This window comes from Heterocephalus glaber, unplaced genomic scaffold (genome assembly GCF_053883595.1).
Source record: "Heterocephalus glaber isolate CG9 unplaced genomic scaffold, H.glaber_assembly_v1.0 deba00001479, whole genome shotgun sequence".
Taxonomy (NCBI): domain Eukaryota; kingdom Metazoa; phylum Chordata; class Mammalia; order Rodentia; family Bathyergidae; genus Heterocephalus; species Heterocephalus glaber.
In genome coordinates this window covers 20,468,912-20,485,638 of record NW_028258316.1, presented here as the reverse complement: position 1 = coordinate 20,485,638, position 16,727 = coordinate 20,468,912, and the positions used below count along the sequence as shown (strand labels likewise).

The window sequence follows — 16,727 nt, the reverse complement described above, 5'->3', positions numbered from 1 at the left end:
TGTCAATGTGGGAGATTGTTTAGGAACTCATTAAGCTGGGACATAAAAAGCACTTAGTGCCCAGCCCAGAATAGTCACACATTGGATGTCAACATCTCCGTCTCCCCACTTCTCAGCAGGGACTCACTGGGGCACCAGGAATCTCTGACACCTTCTATCTACGTTGCCTCCCTCTAGGCTCAACGTCCTTTCCATGTGGAGCACGCAGCAGTCACAAACCCAGGTAAGGAGTCACGCTTGCTTTGTCACCAGCACCTGGCACCCTCCCAAATGCCTGCTGGGCTCTGCCAATGGGAATGGGGCACAGGCATGTGGGGTGCCCAGAGAGGGACAAGGCACCCCACACCAGCAGCAAGCAGCTCCCTCTAAACTCCTGCAGTGCTGCACCAAGGACAAAAAGACAAGCAGGGCCCTGGGGTGCCCTGAGAGGGCCACGGTCCCCCAGGAAGCAGCTCTCTGCCCACAGCTGCAGGGAGGTCAGAGAGCAGCTCTCTTCCCCATCTTTTCCCCTCTCTGACAGCAAAGAGGGGACGTTACAGACATGGAACCACTAGAGGTAAAAATTAAATACCACATTTTCTTTATCCATCCATCCATTGATGGACACGTAGGCCACTTCCCAAATTTAGCTATTATGTCTTTTTTTTTTTTTTGGTACTGGGGATCGAACTCAGGTCCTAGCGCTTGCGAGGCAGGCGGTAGAACCACTGAGGTAAATCCCTGGCCAAAATTTAGCTATTATGAATTGTGCTGCTATAACCATAGGTATGCATGTATCTCTGTAATATGATGTCTTTCACTCTTTCAAGAAGGTACCTAGCAGGGGAACAGCTGGGTCGATTCCAAATTTGAGTTATATAAGTAATCTCCATACTGATTTCTGAAGTGGTTGTGCTACTTTACATTCCCACCAACAGTGTAGAAGGGATCATTTTTCCCCCATAGCTTCCCCAGCATGTGTTATTATTTGATTTCTTTTTCTTTTCTTTTTTTGAAACAAAGTCTTGCTATGTAGTTGAGGCTGGCCTTGAACTCACTGTGTAGCCTAGGATGGCCTTGAATTCACAGAGATCTTTCTGCCTCAGCCTCCCAAGTGCTGGAATTAGAGGTGTGCACTCCCATGTCCAGCCTTATTTGATTTCTTGATGATGCTCATTCTTTCTGGAATAAGATGAAATCTCAGTGTGGTTTTAATTTGTAATTCTCTAGTGACCAGAGAAGTTGAATGTTTTTTCATGTATTTATTGGCCATTTGCACTTCCTCAAGAAAGGGTCTGTTCATTTCAGTTGTCCACTTTTTGATTGGAACTTTTACTTTGGGTGGTCCAATTTTTTGATTTCTTTATATATTCTAGACATTAGTCCTGTATCCAAGGTATAGCTGGCAAAAACTTTTCCCATTCTGTAGGTTGTATCCTTATTCTACTGATTGTTTCCTTTGTTGTGAGAAGCTTTTTTAATTTGACATACTAATCCCGTTTGTTGATTTGTGATGTTTTTTGTTGTGCAACTGGGGTTCTATTCAAAATGTCCTTGCCTATGCCTTTGTTGCAATAGGTAACAAAATAAGACCATAAATACATGTGCACTTTATTTTTGCACTTCTACTTAATTTTGGTGAGGTTTTTTGGTTTGTTTTGTTTTTGTGGTGCTGAGGACACAACCTACGGCCTTCCACATGCCAGGCAAGTGCTCTACCCTGGAGCTACATCCCCAGCCCTGTGCCTCTGCTTTTGAGGAAGTGGCCACATCTGAGCCAGATTTTATAAATCAGAGGTATCAGGTCTGAACGGAGAAGGAAAGCTGTTATGGTTTAGATCAAAGGACCCCCCCCCCCACCCCCGCAGTCTCACAGGCTTTTGGAAGGTAACTGAAATCATGGGGATGCTATAGTCACAGGTGAATGTATGGTTAGGAGGTGGGGCCTGGCCATAGGAGGCAGGGCACTTCAGGTGAGACCTGGAAGGGTATGTTCTTGTACCAGGCTCCTCCCTTCCCTCCCTGTTCACTGGCTGCCATGGGCTGAGCAGCTTTCCTCTGTCCAGGCCTTTCAACAAGCTATTTCTACCTTGGAGCCAGTCTACCATGGACTGAACCCCCCAAACCTGTACTGAAATGAAACGTCTCCTCCTTTAAATTGTGGGTGTCAGGTACTTTGTCCCAGTGACTGGAAAGCTGGCCAATGGAGAAGCTATCTTTTAAGGAGCTGAGAGTCGGCTCTTGAGAGGACCAGATGGAACAAGAAGGGTCTGCAGTCACTGTGTAAAGCAGGCCAGATGAGGAAGGACTCGCTGATTGCTCACATGTCCAGCTGGCCAGGGGCATGAGAAGAAGGATTTCCTTGCAAACATGGACCAATGAATTGCTTCTCCTCCCTACAACTGGCAAGGATTATTTCTGCAATTGGAAAGCACCATAGATTTTTAAAATATGTATTGTGCTCAGCTAAGGTGGATGACTGCCAGGATTCTCCACTGTAAACTTATTAGTCTTTTATCATTTCAAAATATATCAGCAGAGATGTTTTAAAGCTACACAAAAATTCTGTTTCTGATTATTCTTGTGTTCACTTGCCCATCTCTCTTGGTAGATCTTGTCTATTGCAGTGGTCAGTGCCATTCGATGTTCCAAGGGTGATGTCCAGTCCTGTGTTCTGTCCCCACTCATTAATGGGTACTATTCCCTAAGGGAGCATTGTCCCTTCTTTCTCACTTATCTATTTAGTAGTGACATTAGTACAGGCTCAAGAACCTTATTTTATTCTCTTTGGCCACCGGGAGGTCCTAATTTAGGCTGGCTCTGGGCACACTGGATATGGTTACCTATTGTTTTGTTTGTGTGTGTTATAGCAGGTCTTTACTTCTGCTGCAAGAAATTACAGGCTCACTTTGTACTTTTCTTGCCCTAGACCTGGAATCAACCCCTCCTACGAAGAGCCTTGTTTCACTGAATTTGGAGAGAGTACTAAGGAACCTAGATCTGGATGCTGGTGTCCCTGGCTCCAGACCCTCTCAAAGAGCAGACCAAGGAACCCTACATATAGATAAGTCATGCATATGCACACATCTGCATTTATCTCTCTCTGTGTGTACATATTTTTATAAATGAGCCCATACTGATACAGCTGACTGTAACAGCCCTCAGGTCTTGTTCCATCTTCTTCCTTTCCTTAAAATCTGGGTTGCATGATCTAAAGCATATTTACTTATTTTTTGGAAATGAAGTCAATTCAGAATTCCTAATCCACACTCTTTTGAGAAAGAAAATTGCCAAGTTGGGTACAGCATTTATATATAGTTTTTATCTGTTCCTTCTGATAGCAGGGGCATTGATGTTTCTCAGGTACTTACACCAGTGCTTTTCTTCTCCACCTTCTTTCCGTATGGTCATGGCAATCGCATGTGCCACAGGGAGACTCCTTATCTTCATTCATCTGCACTCTATCTTCCTTCTCCCAGCTGCCCCCTTCACATCTTGGTTGAGTTTTAAAATCTTACGCACAGTATAATTCACTCTGAGGTACAGAACTATGGGTTTTGACAAATGCAAAGGGTCAATGTCTAGCACTTCAGCTCCAACATAAAAGCTCCCCAGCTCCTTTGCTCACTTGGTGAATGCTCTGAATGTTTCAATATAAGTCCTTGGTTAGAAATAGGATTAGAAAGTATTTTCATTCTGTGGCTCACCTTCTCATTCTATTGAAAGTGTCTTAGGTGGAGCAAAAGTCTAATAAATTCCACTTTGACAATTTTTTCTTTTCTAGACCACACTTTGCCTAACCTAAGGTTATACAGACTTCATCCTATGTATTCCTCTACAAGCATTATAGTTTTATGCTTTACACCGAGTCTAGGATTCATTTTGGGTTAATTTGCATACAAAGTGTGAAGTTCAGGTTGCGGTTCATTTGCCCCATTTGTCAAAAGACCCAGCCTTTCTCCATTGAATGATCTGTGAACTTTTGCCAACAATCAGCTATTTCATGTGGTTCACTCTTGGACTCTAATTCTGTTCCACTCATCAGTGTGTTTCTCTTTTCATGATACTGCACTATCTGGTTTCCTGTACCTTTAAACTAAGTCTTGAACTTAAGTCAGAGTCCTCCATCTGTGTTCATCTGTTTCAGAATTATTTCAGCTCCTCTAAGTTTCTTAACCTTTCCACAAAAAACTTAGAATCAGCTTATAAAGATCTTTTTTGAAAAGCCTCTTGGGGTTAAAACTGGTGATATAATTAGCCTAAATAAAATTAGGGAGACTTGACATTTTCATATTATTGACTCTTCCTATCCACAAACACAGTATATCTTGCAATTTATCTAGATCCTTTCTGTTTTGAAGTTTTCAGCATGTAAACACTGCAAATTTTTGTTAGATACTTACACCTAAGTACTTTTCAGTGCTATTGTAAATGGTATGTTTTTTAATTAACCTTGAATTCCTCTTGTTCATTCCTAGCATATAGAGAAATACAACTGATTTTTGGAGACTGATTTTGTACCCTTTTCCCTTGCTGAACTCACTTATTAGTTCCAGGTGTTTTTTGTTTTGTTTTTTGCAAAGTCATTGGAATTTTCTATGTAAATTAGTCTCTTTTTGTAAACAGAGTATTTTATTTCTTTTTCTTGACTTATTACATTGACTACAGCTTCTAGTGTGACACTGAGTAGGACTGCTGATGACATTTTTGCCTTATTTCAATCTTGAAGGAAAGCACTTGGCTTTTCACCATGAAATACAGTTACTGCAGATTTTGCTGTAGTTGTCTTTAATCAAAAGGAAGATCCTTTAATCCCTAGTTTATTAAGATATATTATCATCAATGGACATTGCACTTTGTTAAGTGCTTTTTTTAACCCCCCCTTTTAAAAAATCTTTTAACCTATCTGTTGCACTGGTTTTTAAATAGTGAGTCAGCCTTGCACTCCTGGGATAAACCCACTTGGTGGTGGTATTTGTTCCCTTCTAAGAATGTTGGATCTGCTTTGCTAATATTTTGTTAAGGATGTTTGCATTTGTGCTCATGAAGGACAGTGGCCTGTCATTTTTGACTCTTGTACTGAGTTTGCTTGGTCTTGGTCTCACATAATCCTGGCCTCATAAAATGATGTGGGAAATGTTTCCTCATCTTCTATTTTCAGGAAAAGCCTGCACAAGATTTCTTCCTTAACTTCTTGGTAGAATTCATTCACGAAAGAATCTGGGCTCAAGTTTTCTATTATTTGAATAATTTTTAACTGCAAACTCAATTTCTTTGACATGTAGATAGGATATATAGATTATCTATTTTTCTTTCTTGAGTGTTAGTAGTTTGTGTCTTTCAAGAAATTGATCCATTCATCTAGGTCACAGAATTTATAGGCAGAAAGTTGTTTTTAAGGTGGCTTATTGAGATTTTTTTTACTATCAAGAATTATATAAATATTAGGCCATTATTTTTGTCATCTTTGTCAGAACTGCCATAAAATCAGCCATAATCACAGTTACAATTTATTAGCTGCCATAAAACCAGCCATATTTTCTCTATCCAAGACTTTTTAACATTCAAGAATTATATAAATATTAAGACATTATTTTTGTCATCTTTATTAGGACTGCCATTGATACGGAAAAGTTTTAGATAACTTAATAGATTGAATATTAAGGTAGTTGTAGAAGCAAAATAAGGAATGTGTTCTTTTAAGATTTGCTTTTCCCATAACTCTTTGTTTAAGGTAAGGATTATTGGACTTTAAACAGTAACTTCATTAACCTAACAAATTTACCATGCCAGGGTGAATTTACAATGTATATGGCCTATCTTGTGTCTGTGACTTGTAAATAGGAACTGGAATTGTATTTACATATCAAAGACCACTAGGGATGAGATAATGGCTAAAAAAACGATATAAAAAGGGAAATCTTGAACAAAGGGGGCGGATACTGCCCAGACTGGTTTCTGGTGTTCCCGCCCGCACGCGAGAAGAAATTTTATTATTTTATCCAAATTCTGTGTCTCTCTGTATTTCTTTCCTAGATTTCTGCAACACCATCAAATCAGCCACAATCACCATCATGGTGATTTCGAAGAAGGTGTTCAATGTCCTCTGATGCTTCTTCCTGCATTCTTTTGATACTTAGTCAAGTCAGGGGTCTGGGGATGTGACAGAGCAAGGCACATTTAAAAAGATCTTTATTGAACAATTATTATGGCTGGGCACAGTGCTGCATGCCTGTCATCCTAGTGGTCAGGAGGCTGAGGCAGAAGGGTCACTGCATGTTCAAGGCCAGCCCAGGCTACATAGTGAGTTCAACATCAGCTTGAACTACATAGTGAGACTCTTTCTCAAAAAACTAAAAACAGGGCCGGGGATTTAGCTCAGTGGTTCCATCGCCTGCCTCCCAAGGGCAAGGACTGGAGTTTGATCCCTGGTACCAAAAAAAAAACCACAAAAAAACCAAACAAAAAGCAAGTATTATGTAGTAACCACACCCTTCCTTCACCAGGAACCAAAGGAAAGCACCCGTGGGGTCCATCAGGATTGTTCCCTCCGCAGGACTCCTTGGGGAAGCATGGGGATCAGCGAGTGTAGATTGGTTCCTGCCATCTACCCTCCAGCCAGAAGAACGGAGGTGACTTCTAATGCCCACAAGTGCCTGTGAAGGATGAGCAGACCTCACTGGGGGGCGCAGTTGCTCCACTGCCTCCCTTAGCCCGAAGTCAAGCAGGATGCAAAGGGTCCAGAGTCCAAGATGAGGGCCTTGGAGGAAAGAGCTCTGACTCAGCTTCTGCCTGGCCACAGTCCTTCCTTCAAGCCAAGAACTCTTTCCTGAGCACCTCGTATGTGCAGACGCTGTCTCAGGCAGGGGGACCAGTGAGTGAAGGACACCCAGCCTCGAACTGGTGCAGTGAGCTGGGAGAGCATCATTATGGAAACACACCCACTCCGGTGAGGGGGGCTTAGAGGTTGCCGCCTCCCAGAGCTGTGCTAAGGGTCTCAGGAGATGACACACACGAAGACTGACTGACCACCTCTGCTCACTGGGTGCTCGGCCCACAGGCGCAGGGTGGGCAGAAGAGACCCCCTGCAAAATCCAGGGTGCACCGGAGTAAGTTCCAGCCCCGCCGGCCCCGTCAATGAGTGACACACAGGCCAGGGTCCCATGCACAGGCCAGGCCTGCAAACGGAGCATCCCCGTCACTGAGACTCTGCACCAGACACCTGAAAATGGGGACCGCTCCCCTAGGGACAGAGATCCCCGGTCAAGTTAGGGTCCTCAGGAGGTGGCAGAACAAAGCACATGACCTTCAATGGATCCCTGTGTGATCCTGGGTAAGTTACTGCAGCTCTCTGAATCTTAGTGGCTCATTTATTAAATCGTACAATTAATGCACCCCACAGGGCTATTGAGAGAATTAAATAAAAGCGCACCCAAAGTGTTTAGCACAGTGTTTGACTCATAATAACTGGTTAATAAATGCCAACTGCTATCCTTATGATTATTTTTAAATGCCGGTCTCCGCCGTCCTTAAAGGAACAAAATGGTCTGTTCTTTGGTGGAATTTGAAGCTGGGGGGCAGGTGCAGAGGTATAAAAATCCAAAGACTGTGAAGGGGGCCATCAGCCATCCCAGGAAGTAAGTGCCAGGGGCCTGCCTGACCCCCTAAGTGCTCTTCCCCTGGGGCAGGGTCGTCCTGCCCCCTCCCCTGATCTCAAACTGGGCCTGGGGCAGCTAAGTGGGCTGAGCAGCTGGTTGCCGGTACAAGGCAGCATTTTCACCCCAGGAAAGCTCTGCATAGCCACGAGGAGCCCTATTTACAAATAAAGCCTGTTCCTGGCTCCGACACCCACACAGCTAAGCCCTTTATTCCATTTCAATATGCCTAATTCCACTGAAAGTGCACTGCAATAAACAGAATTAATCAGCCCTGGATGCCCAAGCGAGTGTGGGCAGGTGTTGGCACAGCCGAGGGCCTCCGAGGGGAGAGGAAAAGAGCGGCGCGGACAATAAAATGCTTTACTGTGGAGGGAACTGAAGACAGAAAGGACTCTACCAAAGGTGGGCATTTTAGGAGCAAATAAAGCCTGCCACTGAGAGGTGCACCCAAGTGGCCGGAAAACTTCTGTGGAATGTTTTTCTTCTGCCTCATTTCAAAATGGAAATTGCTTTTTTTGTTGCTGTTGCCATGATTTTAAAGTCATACTCGCTCCATTCAGATACTGCATATGGCTGTAAAGAACAGTGAAAATCACCTATAATCTTACCCACTTGAGATAACACTGTGGACGTATTGGTGTGGGTCCCTTGGAGACGTATCTCCACGCATATTTTTGCATATGTGTTCAATACAAATGAGATCCTGCTGGTAGGCGGGCTTGCAGCCATGTTGGCCACTTAATAATAGGCCTTCTGCATTCATAACCGCCATCATCATCATCATCATGATCTTTTTATTTTTTTAGAGTGAGGACTGAACCCAGGGACTTGGCATTGAGCTACATCCTCAGTGCATTTTTAATTTTTTTATTTTGAGGTAGGGTCTCCTTTGGTTGCAAAGATGCCCAGGCTAGGCTCGAACTTGTGATCCTTCTGGCTCAGCCTCCCAGTGTGCTGCGATTACAGGGTGATCATCATCTTTTCACAGCTGCACAGCCTCAAGAGAATTACACACCCTGTGAGATCCCATCCTGTGTGTCTTGATCACCACCGTTGTCAACTGGCACCTTCTCCCCAGCTGGATTTCCTCAGCCAGCCACTCTGGAACACTTCTGCCCACTGCAAGGACTTAGCGTTTGCTGTTCTTTCTCTCTGGAATTCTCCTTCTGTCTTTCACATAATTAATTTTGTTCTCTTCTTTTAACTTTCAAATGCTACACTTCTGCCTCTGGGAAACCGTCCCAGAATCCAAGGCCAGGGCTGACCTTCCTGTCACCCACTCTCCTGTGCCATGGGATTTGCCATCTTGGTATTTTTCACAATTGTAATGAAATAAACATTTGTGTAATTAGCTTATGAGCTTCAGGAGGCCAGAGATGGTGTTGCCCAGTTCAAAAGCCATGGAGCATCCTGCCTGGCCCACAGGAGTCATGGGTGTGGACTTACTTGCTGACCCAAGGGAAGGGAGGAGGGTGGCAGGTGTGGATGGACGCCTGCATGGGATGGCCACTCCCTTTCTTCCACAGGGAGAGGTCTGCCAGCTTGTTACCAGTCAGGCATCTCTCAGTGAATATGGGAACCTACAGGGGAAGGACTGGAGTATGTTCCTGGCATCTGACCCCTCTGGCCCTCTCAGGCTGGGGAAATGGGCAAGCCTAAGAGAAAACTTCCACAATCATCCACCCCAACTGTTCACTTCCTGTCCATGCAGGGACACTGGTGCTGGGACAGGGAGGGACATAGCCACAGCCACACATGGTCAGCAGCAGGTCCCGGTATCTGTCTTTGTACAAAGCAACCCCTGGCTCCACCAGGCCTGGGTTTAAATCCTAGCTTTCACCTCGGCAAGTCACTTTAGTTCTATAAAATTCCATTTCTTCTGCTGTCAACTGCGGATAACAATGACCTGTGTTATCACTGGGAGGTGGTGTGTTATCTCTGTGATGGCTAAGAACAGGGATTTAAGTGTGCTGGTGTGAGTTAAAATCCTGCCCCTAGCACTTCTTAGCTGGGTGACCTTGGGCAAGCTGCTTAATGTTGCATCTAAATCTGTTACCTGTAATATGGAGAAAGCACATTCTTTTTCACATATTACTGTGAAAATTAGGTAAGAGATTGAGTGTGAAGCATTTAGCAAGGTATCTTACATAGTAGCTCTAGAAAAAAGGACTCTGTGACAATAAAGGGGTACTGCCCATCAAAATCAGAGAGAGAGAGAGGGAGGAAGGGGGAGATGAAGTCTCAGTGTCCTCAGGCCGACACCTAACATGTAGCCTTTCTTGTACACTTCTCTTCCTTTCTCTTAACATGGATTCAGTCAGTTTATTCGCCACTAACAAAATCTGAGAACTGTCCATGCATTACTGTCACCAAGGACACTGCATGTGGCATCACATAATGTCCTCCAGAAGAGGGAGCAGAGGAAAACTGCTGAGGCCCCAGAGACCTGCCTCCCCAGCCCCTGTACCCATCCACCCACCTCCCATCCCCACCCAGGCCTGGCTCAAAAGCCAGCTGGGGCCATGATCACTGCTCCACATCCTGGGATTCAGATATAGCCCAAACATATACTGTCACTTATTTCAGAAACCTGGGTCCAGGGTAATCTCTGCCTCGATAGCAGGTCGCTGGCCTTCCCCAGCAGGGTGCTAAGGGTAGCAGGTAGGATTTCAAGCTTTCAAATTAACTCCTCCCTGGGTTCAGTTCCTGCTCTGCAACCAGCCAGCTGTGGGATCTCAAACAAATTGATTTAACCTTGGGCCGGGCAGGGATTTAGCTCAGTGGTTCCATCACCTGCCTGGAAAGTGCTAGGGCCTGAGTTGGATCCCGGGAACCAAAAACAAACAAATTGATTTAACCTCTTTGGGCTTCAGTTTCCCCAATAAGAAATAAGAGTAATAACAACTGACCCCACAGGGTAGCATACATGTGAGTCAAACAAATGCTGGGCACATAATCAGCCCTCCTGAAAATACAATAATGCCATCCCCATCACTACTGGTAGCCCTGGACTGAGCACCAGCCCTGAAGCTGCTCCAACCCCACTCCCTGCTCTCTCCCCTCTCCCTTCTCCTTGCACCATCTGAAGCCCCAAGCCCCCGAGGTCAAGGCCATCATAAGCCACCAGCAGTGTATGCAGAACCACAGCCCAGCACCGCACCGCACCGGAGGCCACTGTGCTGCAGCTCGGGGCTGAGAATTAGAGGGGCAGCAGCCAGCCGGGCGACCTGGCCAGGGCTGGTCCTCAGGTGGGCACCCACTGCTCCGTTGAAGGCTGATCCAAATCAGCCACAAGTGCTCTGTGCGGACCTTTCCCTCCCGAATTGCCCCCTCCCTGTCCCTCACCTTGAGCCCACCGCTCTCTGCTTCTGAGCCAGGGTCCACGCCGGTGACGTAAATGCCAAGGCCATACTCAGCTCCTCCTCGGATCGTGAGGCCCAGGGACCGGCCATCCCCCAGCACCAAGTTTACCTGCAGGAGGTTAGAGGAGGAGGCATTAGCCTGGGGAGCCACAGCCCCAGAGAGGACAGTGATTCAGGCTCAGGGCTCCTGCCTCCTGGAGCTCCTGCTCTGCCATCCATCTCGATGGTCCACTTGGCCCTTCATTCTGCAGATGCAGGGGGCACCCGCTAAACTGGGGCAGGGGATGCAGAGAGGCTTCAGACACTGTGCTGTGCATGAGGGGCTCAGTTTGTGGGGGCAGACAGACCTCAGCTGCGGTGGAATCAGAGCAGAGTGGGCCAGCTCTGGGCCAAGGGGACACAGAGAAGGGGTAACAGTCCTGATGCAGGGCTTCCTGGAGGAGGTGGCGTCCTGGTGGGCTGGGTGGGGAACAAGGGTCAGGCAGGCAGGGTGAGCAAACAGGAGGGGAGCATCCTGGGGACGCAGCCTGTAGGAAAGTCATCCACTCAGGACCTTGGAGAGGGGCACAGGGCCCTCGGGATTGAAGTGAAGGAGGTGTCCAGGAGGGGGGTGGATCTGGAAGCCTTCATTGCCCATGAGGAATCTGCCTTGGGCATGGGAAAAAGAGGAGGGGCCAGAATAGCTCAAACCCAGCCCAAAGGGACAAAACGTCCCCCAACAGGTTAACACCCAAGGAGAACCCACGGGGGGGGGGGCATCAGGCATTGAGAGGGCCAAAGTCATGAGAGGAGCCCATCCATTTCTCTATTTCTGAAAGGTTATCCCACTGAGAGAGTTCTGTGCCCACCACCAGGAGAAGTCTTTTGCGTCTATCATCTCCTTGGGCAGAGGTGGTGAAGAGGAGAGATTCTGGCCCAAACTGTCCAGTGGGAGGCTCAGCTGTGTGACCTCGGGGAACCTGTGTAACTTCTCTGGGCCTCAGCCCCCTCACCTGAACATGAGGGTGAGGATGGTATTGGCCCGGTTTGTAAGGTACTGAGAAGAGGGTAAATTAAGAGGCAAATGAGCGTGTGGCTTAGACTCCAGACCATAGGAAATGCTTAATTAACATTAGTGACCGTTGGTTTCTCCAAGGTTATGGGACATCCAAGCAGGCTGTCCAGTGGGACGGTGCTTGGAGTCTGCCTGGTGCAGGCCCAGTCCCCGTTTGTCCAGGCGTGGCCCCTCAGACAGGCTGTGCGTCAGAGAAGAGGGACCCGTGCGGCCCAGGGCAGGGAAGACAGGAGCAGGAGGCCTGCGAATACCAGGCAGGAAGGCACCCTCCTCCCCGCACCATGGCGCTCCGCCTCCTGGGCTGGGCGTACTGGCTGCAGCTGCTCACCTGGTCCCTCCCTGGAAACCAGCCTGGACCAGGGGTTCCCCCCAGTGTCTCAGGCTTTCCCCACCAGCCCCGTCCGGTGACAAGTGAGGGGCGAACGTGTCTGACCCCCATGTCGGCTCAGGACGACTCTGCAGGGCTCTCCCAGCTCCAGACCTCTGTCACGGCCACACACACCACTGCATCCTGGGCATCCGTGTCCACGACGCCCTCACAGCGCTGGCCCAGGGCCTTGCACGGTTGTCAGACAACTGCCACCAAGCAGAGCCTTGGCGACGCAGAGTGTAACCCGCAGCTCCAGAGGTCAGCCGCGCGGAGTGGGCCAGGAGACCCCTTCTTCCTGCAGCCCGTCCTGTCCACCGCTCCGTGGGGGACGCCATACACCCCGATGGGGCCACCGCTCTTCATCGTCACAGCCACCAGCCGGCGTCCTGCTCAGTCCCTCTCTGCTCCCAGCGTCACACCTCCTTTCCGGCGACCTGGCCTCTTCTCTCTCTCGGGGACCTCGTGGCGACACCGCCCTATCCGGATAATCCCCTTTCTCAGAATCTCTCTTGGCTGAAACTCGGCTGTGCACCCGCAGCCATGTGCGGTCCTACTCACAGCTTCCAGCAGGGGGCGGCATCCCCGGAGAGGGGGTGACTGAGCCCCGCCGCAAACCCTGGCCTCAGCATCCACCCTGGGGCCGGGAGCCTGGGGGTGCAGGGGAGAAGGCAGGAAGTTGAGTCCACCAGGGGCGAGGGCCTCACGTGCTGAAGCAGGGACGCGGGAAGGAGCCAGGGGTAAAGACTGCAACGGCTGAGTGTGCTGTGGAGGGCGGCAGGCGAGACCCACCTGTGGGGCCAAGAAGCTCAGGCTGGGCTCGGATGGGGCTCAGGAGGCCTCCTGGGAGGGACACAGAGAGAGGGTGTCTTTCTGCAGCCCTCCCGAGGCCGTGCGCTGTAGGACAGGGCGGGCGGGAGGCAGGCTTCAGACGGGGCAGGCGGTGGCCAGGTTGGGGACAGAGCAGGCAGCTTGTGTCTTATTAACCCCCGCGCTCTGGCAGGTCAGACCCGCTTGACGCTGCACCTCCAGGGTACGGAACAGTGGCCAGGCCTGGCTGGGTGGGCACACTGGCTGTCCCCGGAGCCACACCCCACCTTTACCTCTCCCCTGGGACACGAGTCCAGCAGGCAGGGAGTGAGAGGAATGGGGTGTCCCTGCAGCGGAGCCCAGGCAACACCCAGGGCGGCGCGACTCGGCCCCGGGCCCTCTAAGCAATTAGGACGGCAGACATCTCCCCACGGCCCACCATGCTGCACAAATGCTTTACGTCAGAAGAAAACCGAGTCTTTATCCCAGAACCGTCACGGCAGTGCCATCAGCCACAGGGTGATCTGCCTCAGTCACTCGGCAGAAACCCAAGCAGCACTTGCATGGACAGAATCCACCTACAGGAAAGAACACGAAGTGGAGAGGCGGCCTGGCCCAGTGAGGAACCCGGCTGCTGAGGGTAACAGTACTAGAAAAGAACTACTCACCGAACTACCTCCTGTGTCCCGTGCACTGTGCTCAGCACTTTACCCGGTTCCCCTCATTTAGTATTCCTCCTCTGTGTTTCTCTTGCTACTCCCATTTTCCAGATGAGGAAACTAAGGCACAGCCCTCACTGAGGAGTCAAGTAATAGGCCGAGATTTACAGCGCAGAGCCTGGCCTGCCTGCGGAGCCTGTGTTTCACCAGATCCTTGAAAGCCACATCTTGCCATTCACTGCTGGCACCTCAGGGTAGGCCCATTAATAAAATGAGAATTGTGCGACCTGCCCAGAGCAGGCACTGCCAGTGACCTGGCCACCAGCTGTCCCCGGACCTGCCTTGCCATGGAGCCCTGACTGTCTAGAAAGTAACAGGAGCAGCCCCAGGAAATGATGCCAGTCTGAGCCATCCATTCCTTCAGGTAGTTCTGAGCCAGTTTGGGCCAAGAAACATGGGGAGGGTATCTGCTAGGGGATTCTTAGAAGATTTTCCACTCTAAAAAGAGAGAAGTGAACTTCTTCCATCACTGTGCTTTGGACACAGCCATGAGAGGCTGTGATGGCAGGAGAAGCAGGTGTGATCTTGCAGCCATGAAGCAACAAAAGGAAGGAAAGACTCCCTAGCTGGCCAGCCATACCTGGGGCTCTCTAGCTCTACACTTCTAAGGAGAACCAGAAGCACCCTTCATAGATAAGCTCCCGTCACTTAGGTTTTCTGTTATCTGGCACCAAAAGCATGCCTCACTGATACCTTCTTTCAGGGTTGTGAGGATGAGGCCACCGCCACTTCCACCCTATCTCCTGCTGTCTGTCCTCCACTCAGCAGCTGAAGCTGTCCCGTGGAAACCTATCTGGCTCTGGTCCCTCCTCTGCTATGGCTCCCTTTCCCTCAAGGTGGACCTCCAGATGTCCGGGCTGCCAGTGCTGTCCACCTTGCTGTTCCGTCACCATGGAGGCCTCTCTGCTTTACCCCCTGCCTTGTACTGTATCCTGCACATCTTTTATCTTAACCCCCTTCGAGTCCCGCCACCCAATAATAGCACAGGAGCCTGGGCAGGGGCCATACCTGCTCACAGTTGCCTGCCCAGTGGCAGTGAACAGTGGGCAGTTCTGGGCCCATGGAGGGACTCTGATTATTCTGAGGGAAGAGACCTGGGAGGCACCTAGTACCTGGTCAGCATTCGAGAACTGAGTTGTCACTAGAATTCACTGCTACGCCTCACACCTGTGTTGCTGGGTCCATGTGCACCATTATTAATCCTTGGAGCAGACTCGCAGGGCTGGTGGGACCATCCCGAATCACCCAAGGTTAACTGACTCGCTCAAGGTCACTGGGCTGGGAAGTTCAGAAAGAGGCTTCAAAGCCCATCCTGTCAGCCCAAAGCTCCCGCTCCTTCTGTACCAGGCTCCTTCCATCTTGTTTCTGTGGCTGCTGAAGACACATGAGCTCCATGCCGCTTTGCACCCACTGGCGGGTCTCACACTCATCCAAGAATGGGGACCATGGGCGATCAGAGACCACCAAGAAAACACGTGACCGGATGTGGCAGAGGAACCTGAGTCCTGCAATGGCTGCTCCTCCCAGTCACCCTCGGAGCAGCCCACATGCTGACCAGCATGCAGAGCCAAGGCTGTTGTCTGCGCCCCCACAGGGAGTGGTGATGGTGCAGAAGCCGCCCGAGAGGACCACAGCCAGGGATACTGAGGGACCGGGGACACGCCTGCCCTGTCCTGCTGCTGGCCCGAGGCCGAGGATGCTTCACCCAAACCCTCTCAGCCTTCACACCCACACGTGGAAAGGGGGAATAATGACCCTATGTCTCCAAGTCACATGGTTCTATGAAAGCATGTTGCAGTCCGGAAATGAACACAGGAATGAACCAGGAGGCCATGGTCCGGTGGCTCTGGATCCTATGTCCCCCAATAAAAAGGGGGGATGGGAATACAAGGGTGATGCATGGATCAACCCCAGTGGGAGGAAGAGGCCTGGTCCCCAAAGCACCTCTCAGTGTCCCTGGGCTGTCCGACTGTGCCCAGGCTGAGTGCTGTACCCCCACTCATGAGAATCCAGAAGAGGTGATGTGCCCCGGAGCTCAGCCTGGCTCCCCAAATCAGCGGGGAGGCGCCTGCCCCAGAAAAGGCTCTGGAGACGGCACGCTCATTCCCTGTACCCCAAGACCTCACAGAGCACCCCTGCCTCCACCCATGCAATGCAGTCACCTCCCCTGCGCTCCTTTTCTGCACTCACATCCCCACCGCCCCATCCCACAGGCTGGCCCGACCCTTCCTCCGCATCAGCTATCCCTAGATGAGCTCAGCCCAACTCCACTCAAGAACAACGTCACCCTGACTTCGCCCACCCGCAGGTTCAGCTCTGCCCTTGGAGTTCACCTTGGCTGGCACTAGGGGAAGCAGGGCTGGCTCTGGTTGCTCTTTCCGTTTCTCCTGAACCTCTCTCACACCCCTCAAAATGGGTGTGGCGTCTCTGGTTCCTCCGGATCTTGCTAAAGGTCCCTGCACACAGGGATCCATTTTGTCCTTCTTGACCCTGAGCCAAGAGAACACCCTGAGTCTGTGGCCTGCAGGAAAAGGGCTCCCCATGTCCTAATGCCTGAGTGGCATCTCCACCCTGTGGGGCTGTCTCCCTTCTCCTTCTCCAGCATGGCCCACAGTGACACAACTTCCCTCAGGACCTGTCTTGCTCTCTCACCACCGTTCCACTGGCATTCTGTTCCCTCTGTCTGCTTTCCCTTCCATGCCTCATGGCCAAAACCCCAATGCTGCTCCCTTCCGGGGCCATCTCTGGTTCTTCTGGGGGCCTTTTCCCTTCTTTGCA

General features: G+C 49.8%; 1 protein-coding gene across 6 annotated transcripts in view; it reads right to left on the bottom strand.

Annotated features, from left to right (window-relative positions):
• Whrn (whirlin) overlaps positions 1-16,727 on the bottom strand; it is an 88,023-nt gene that overhangs the window by 43,883 nt on the left and 27,413 nt on the right. For 5 of the 6 annotated variants that reach the window (XM_004849502.4, XM_021262187.2, XM_021262188.2 and 2 more), the window contains exon 3: positions 10,983-11,108. The exons of the other annotated variant lie outside the window; for it this stretch is intronic. In XM_004849502.4, coding sequence (XP_004849559.2) covers positions 10,983-11,108 — 126 coding nt within the window. The remainder of the gene's footprint in view (positions 1-10,982; positions 11,109-16,727) is intronic. 6 annotated transcript variants of the gene reach the window in all.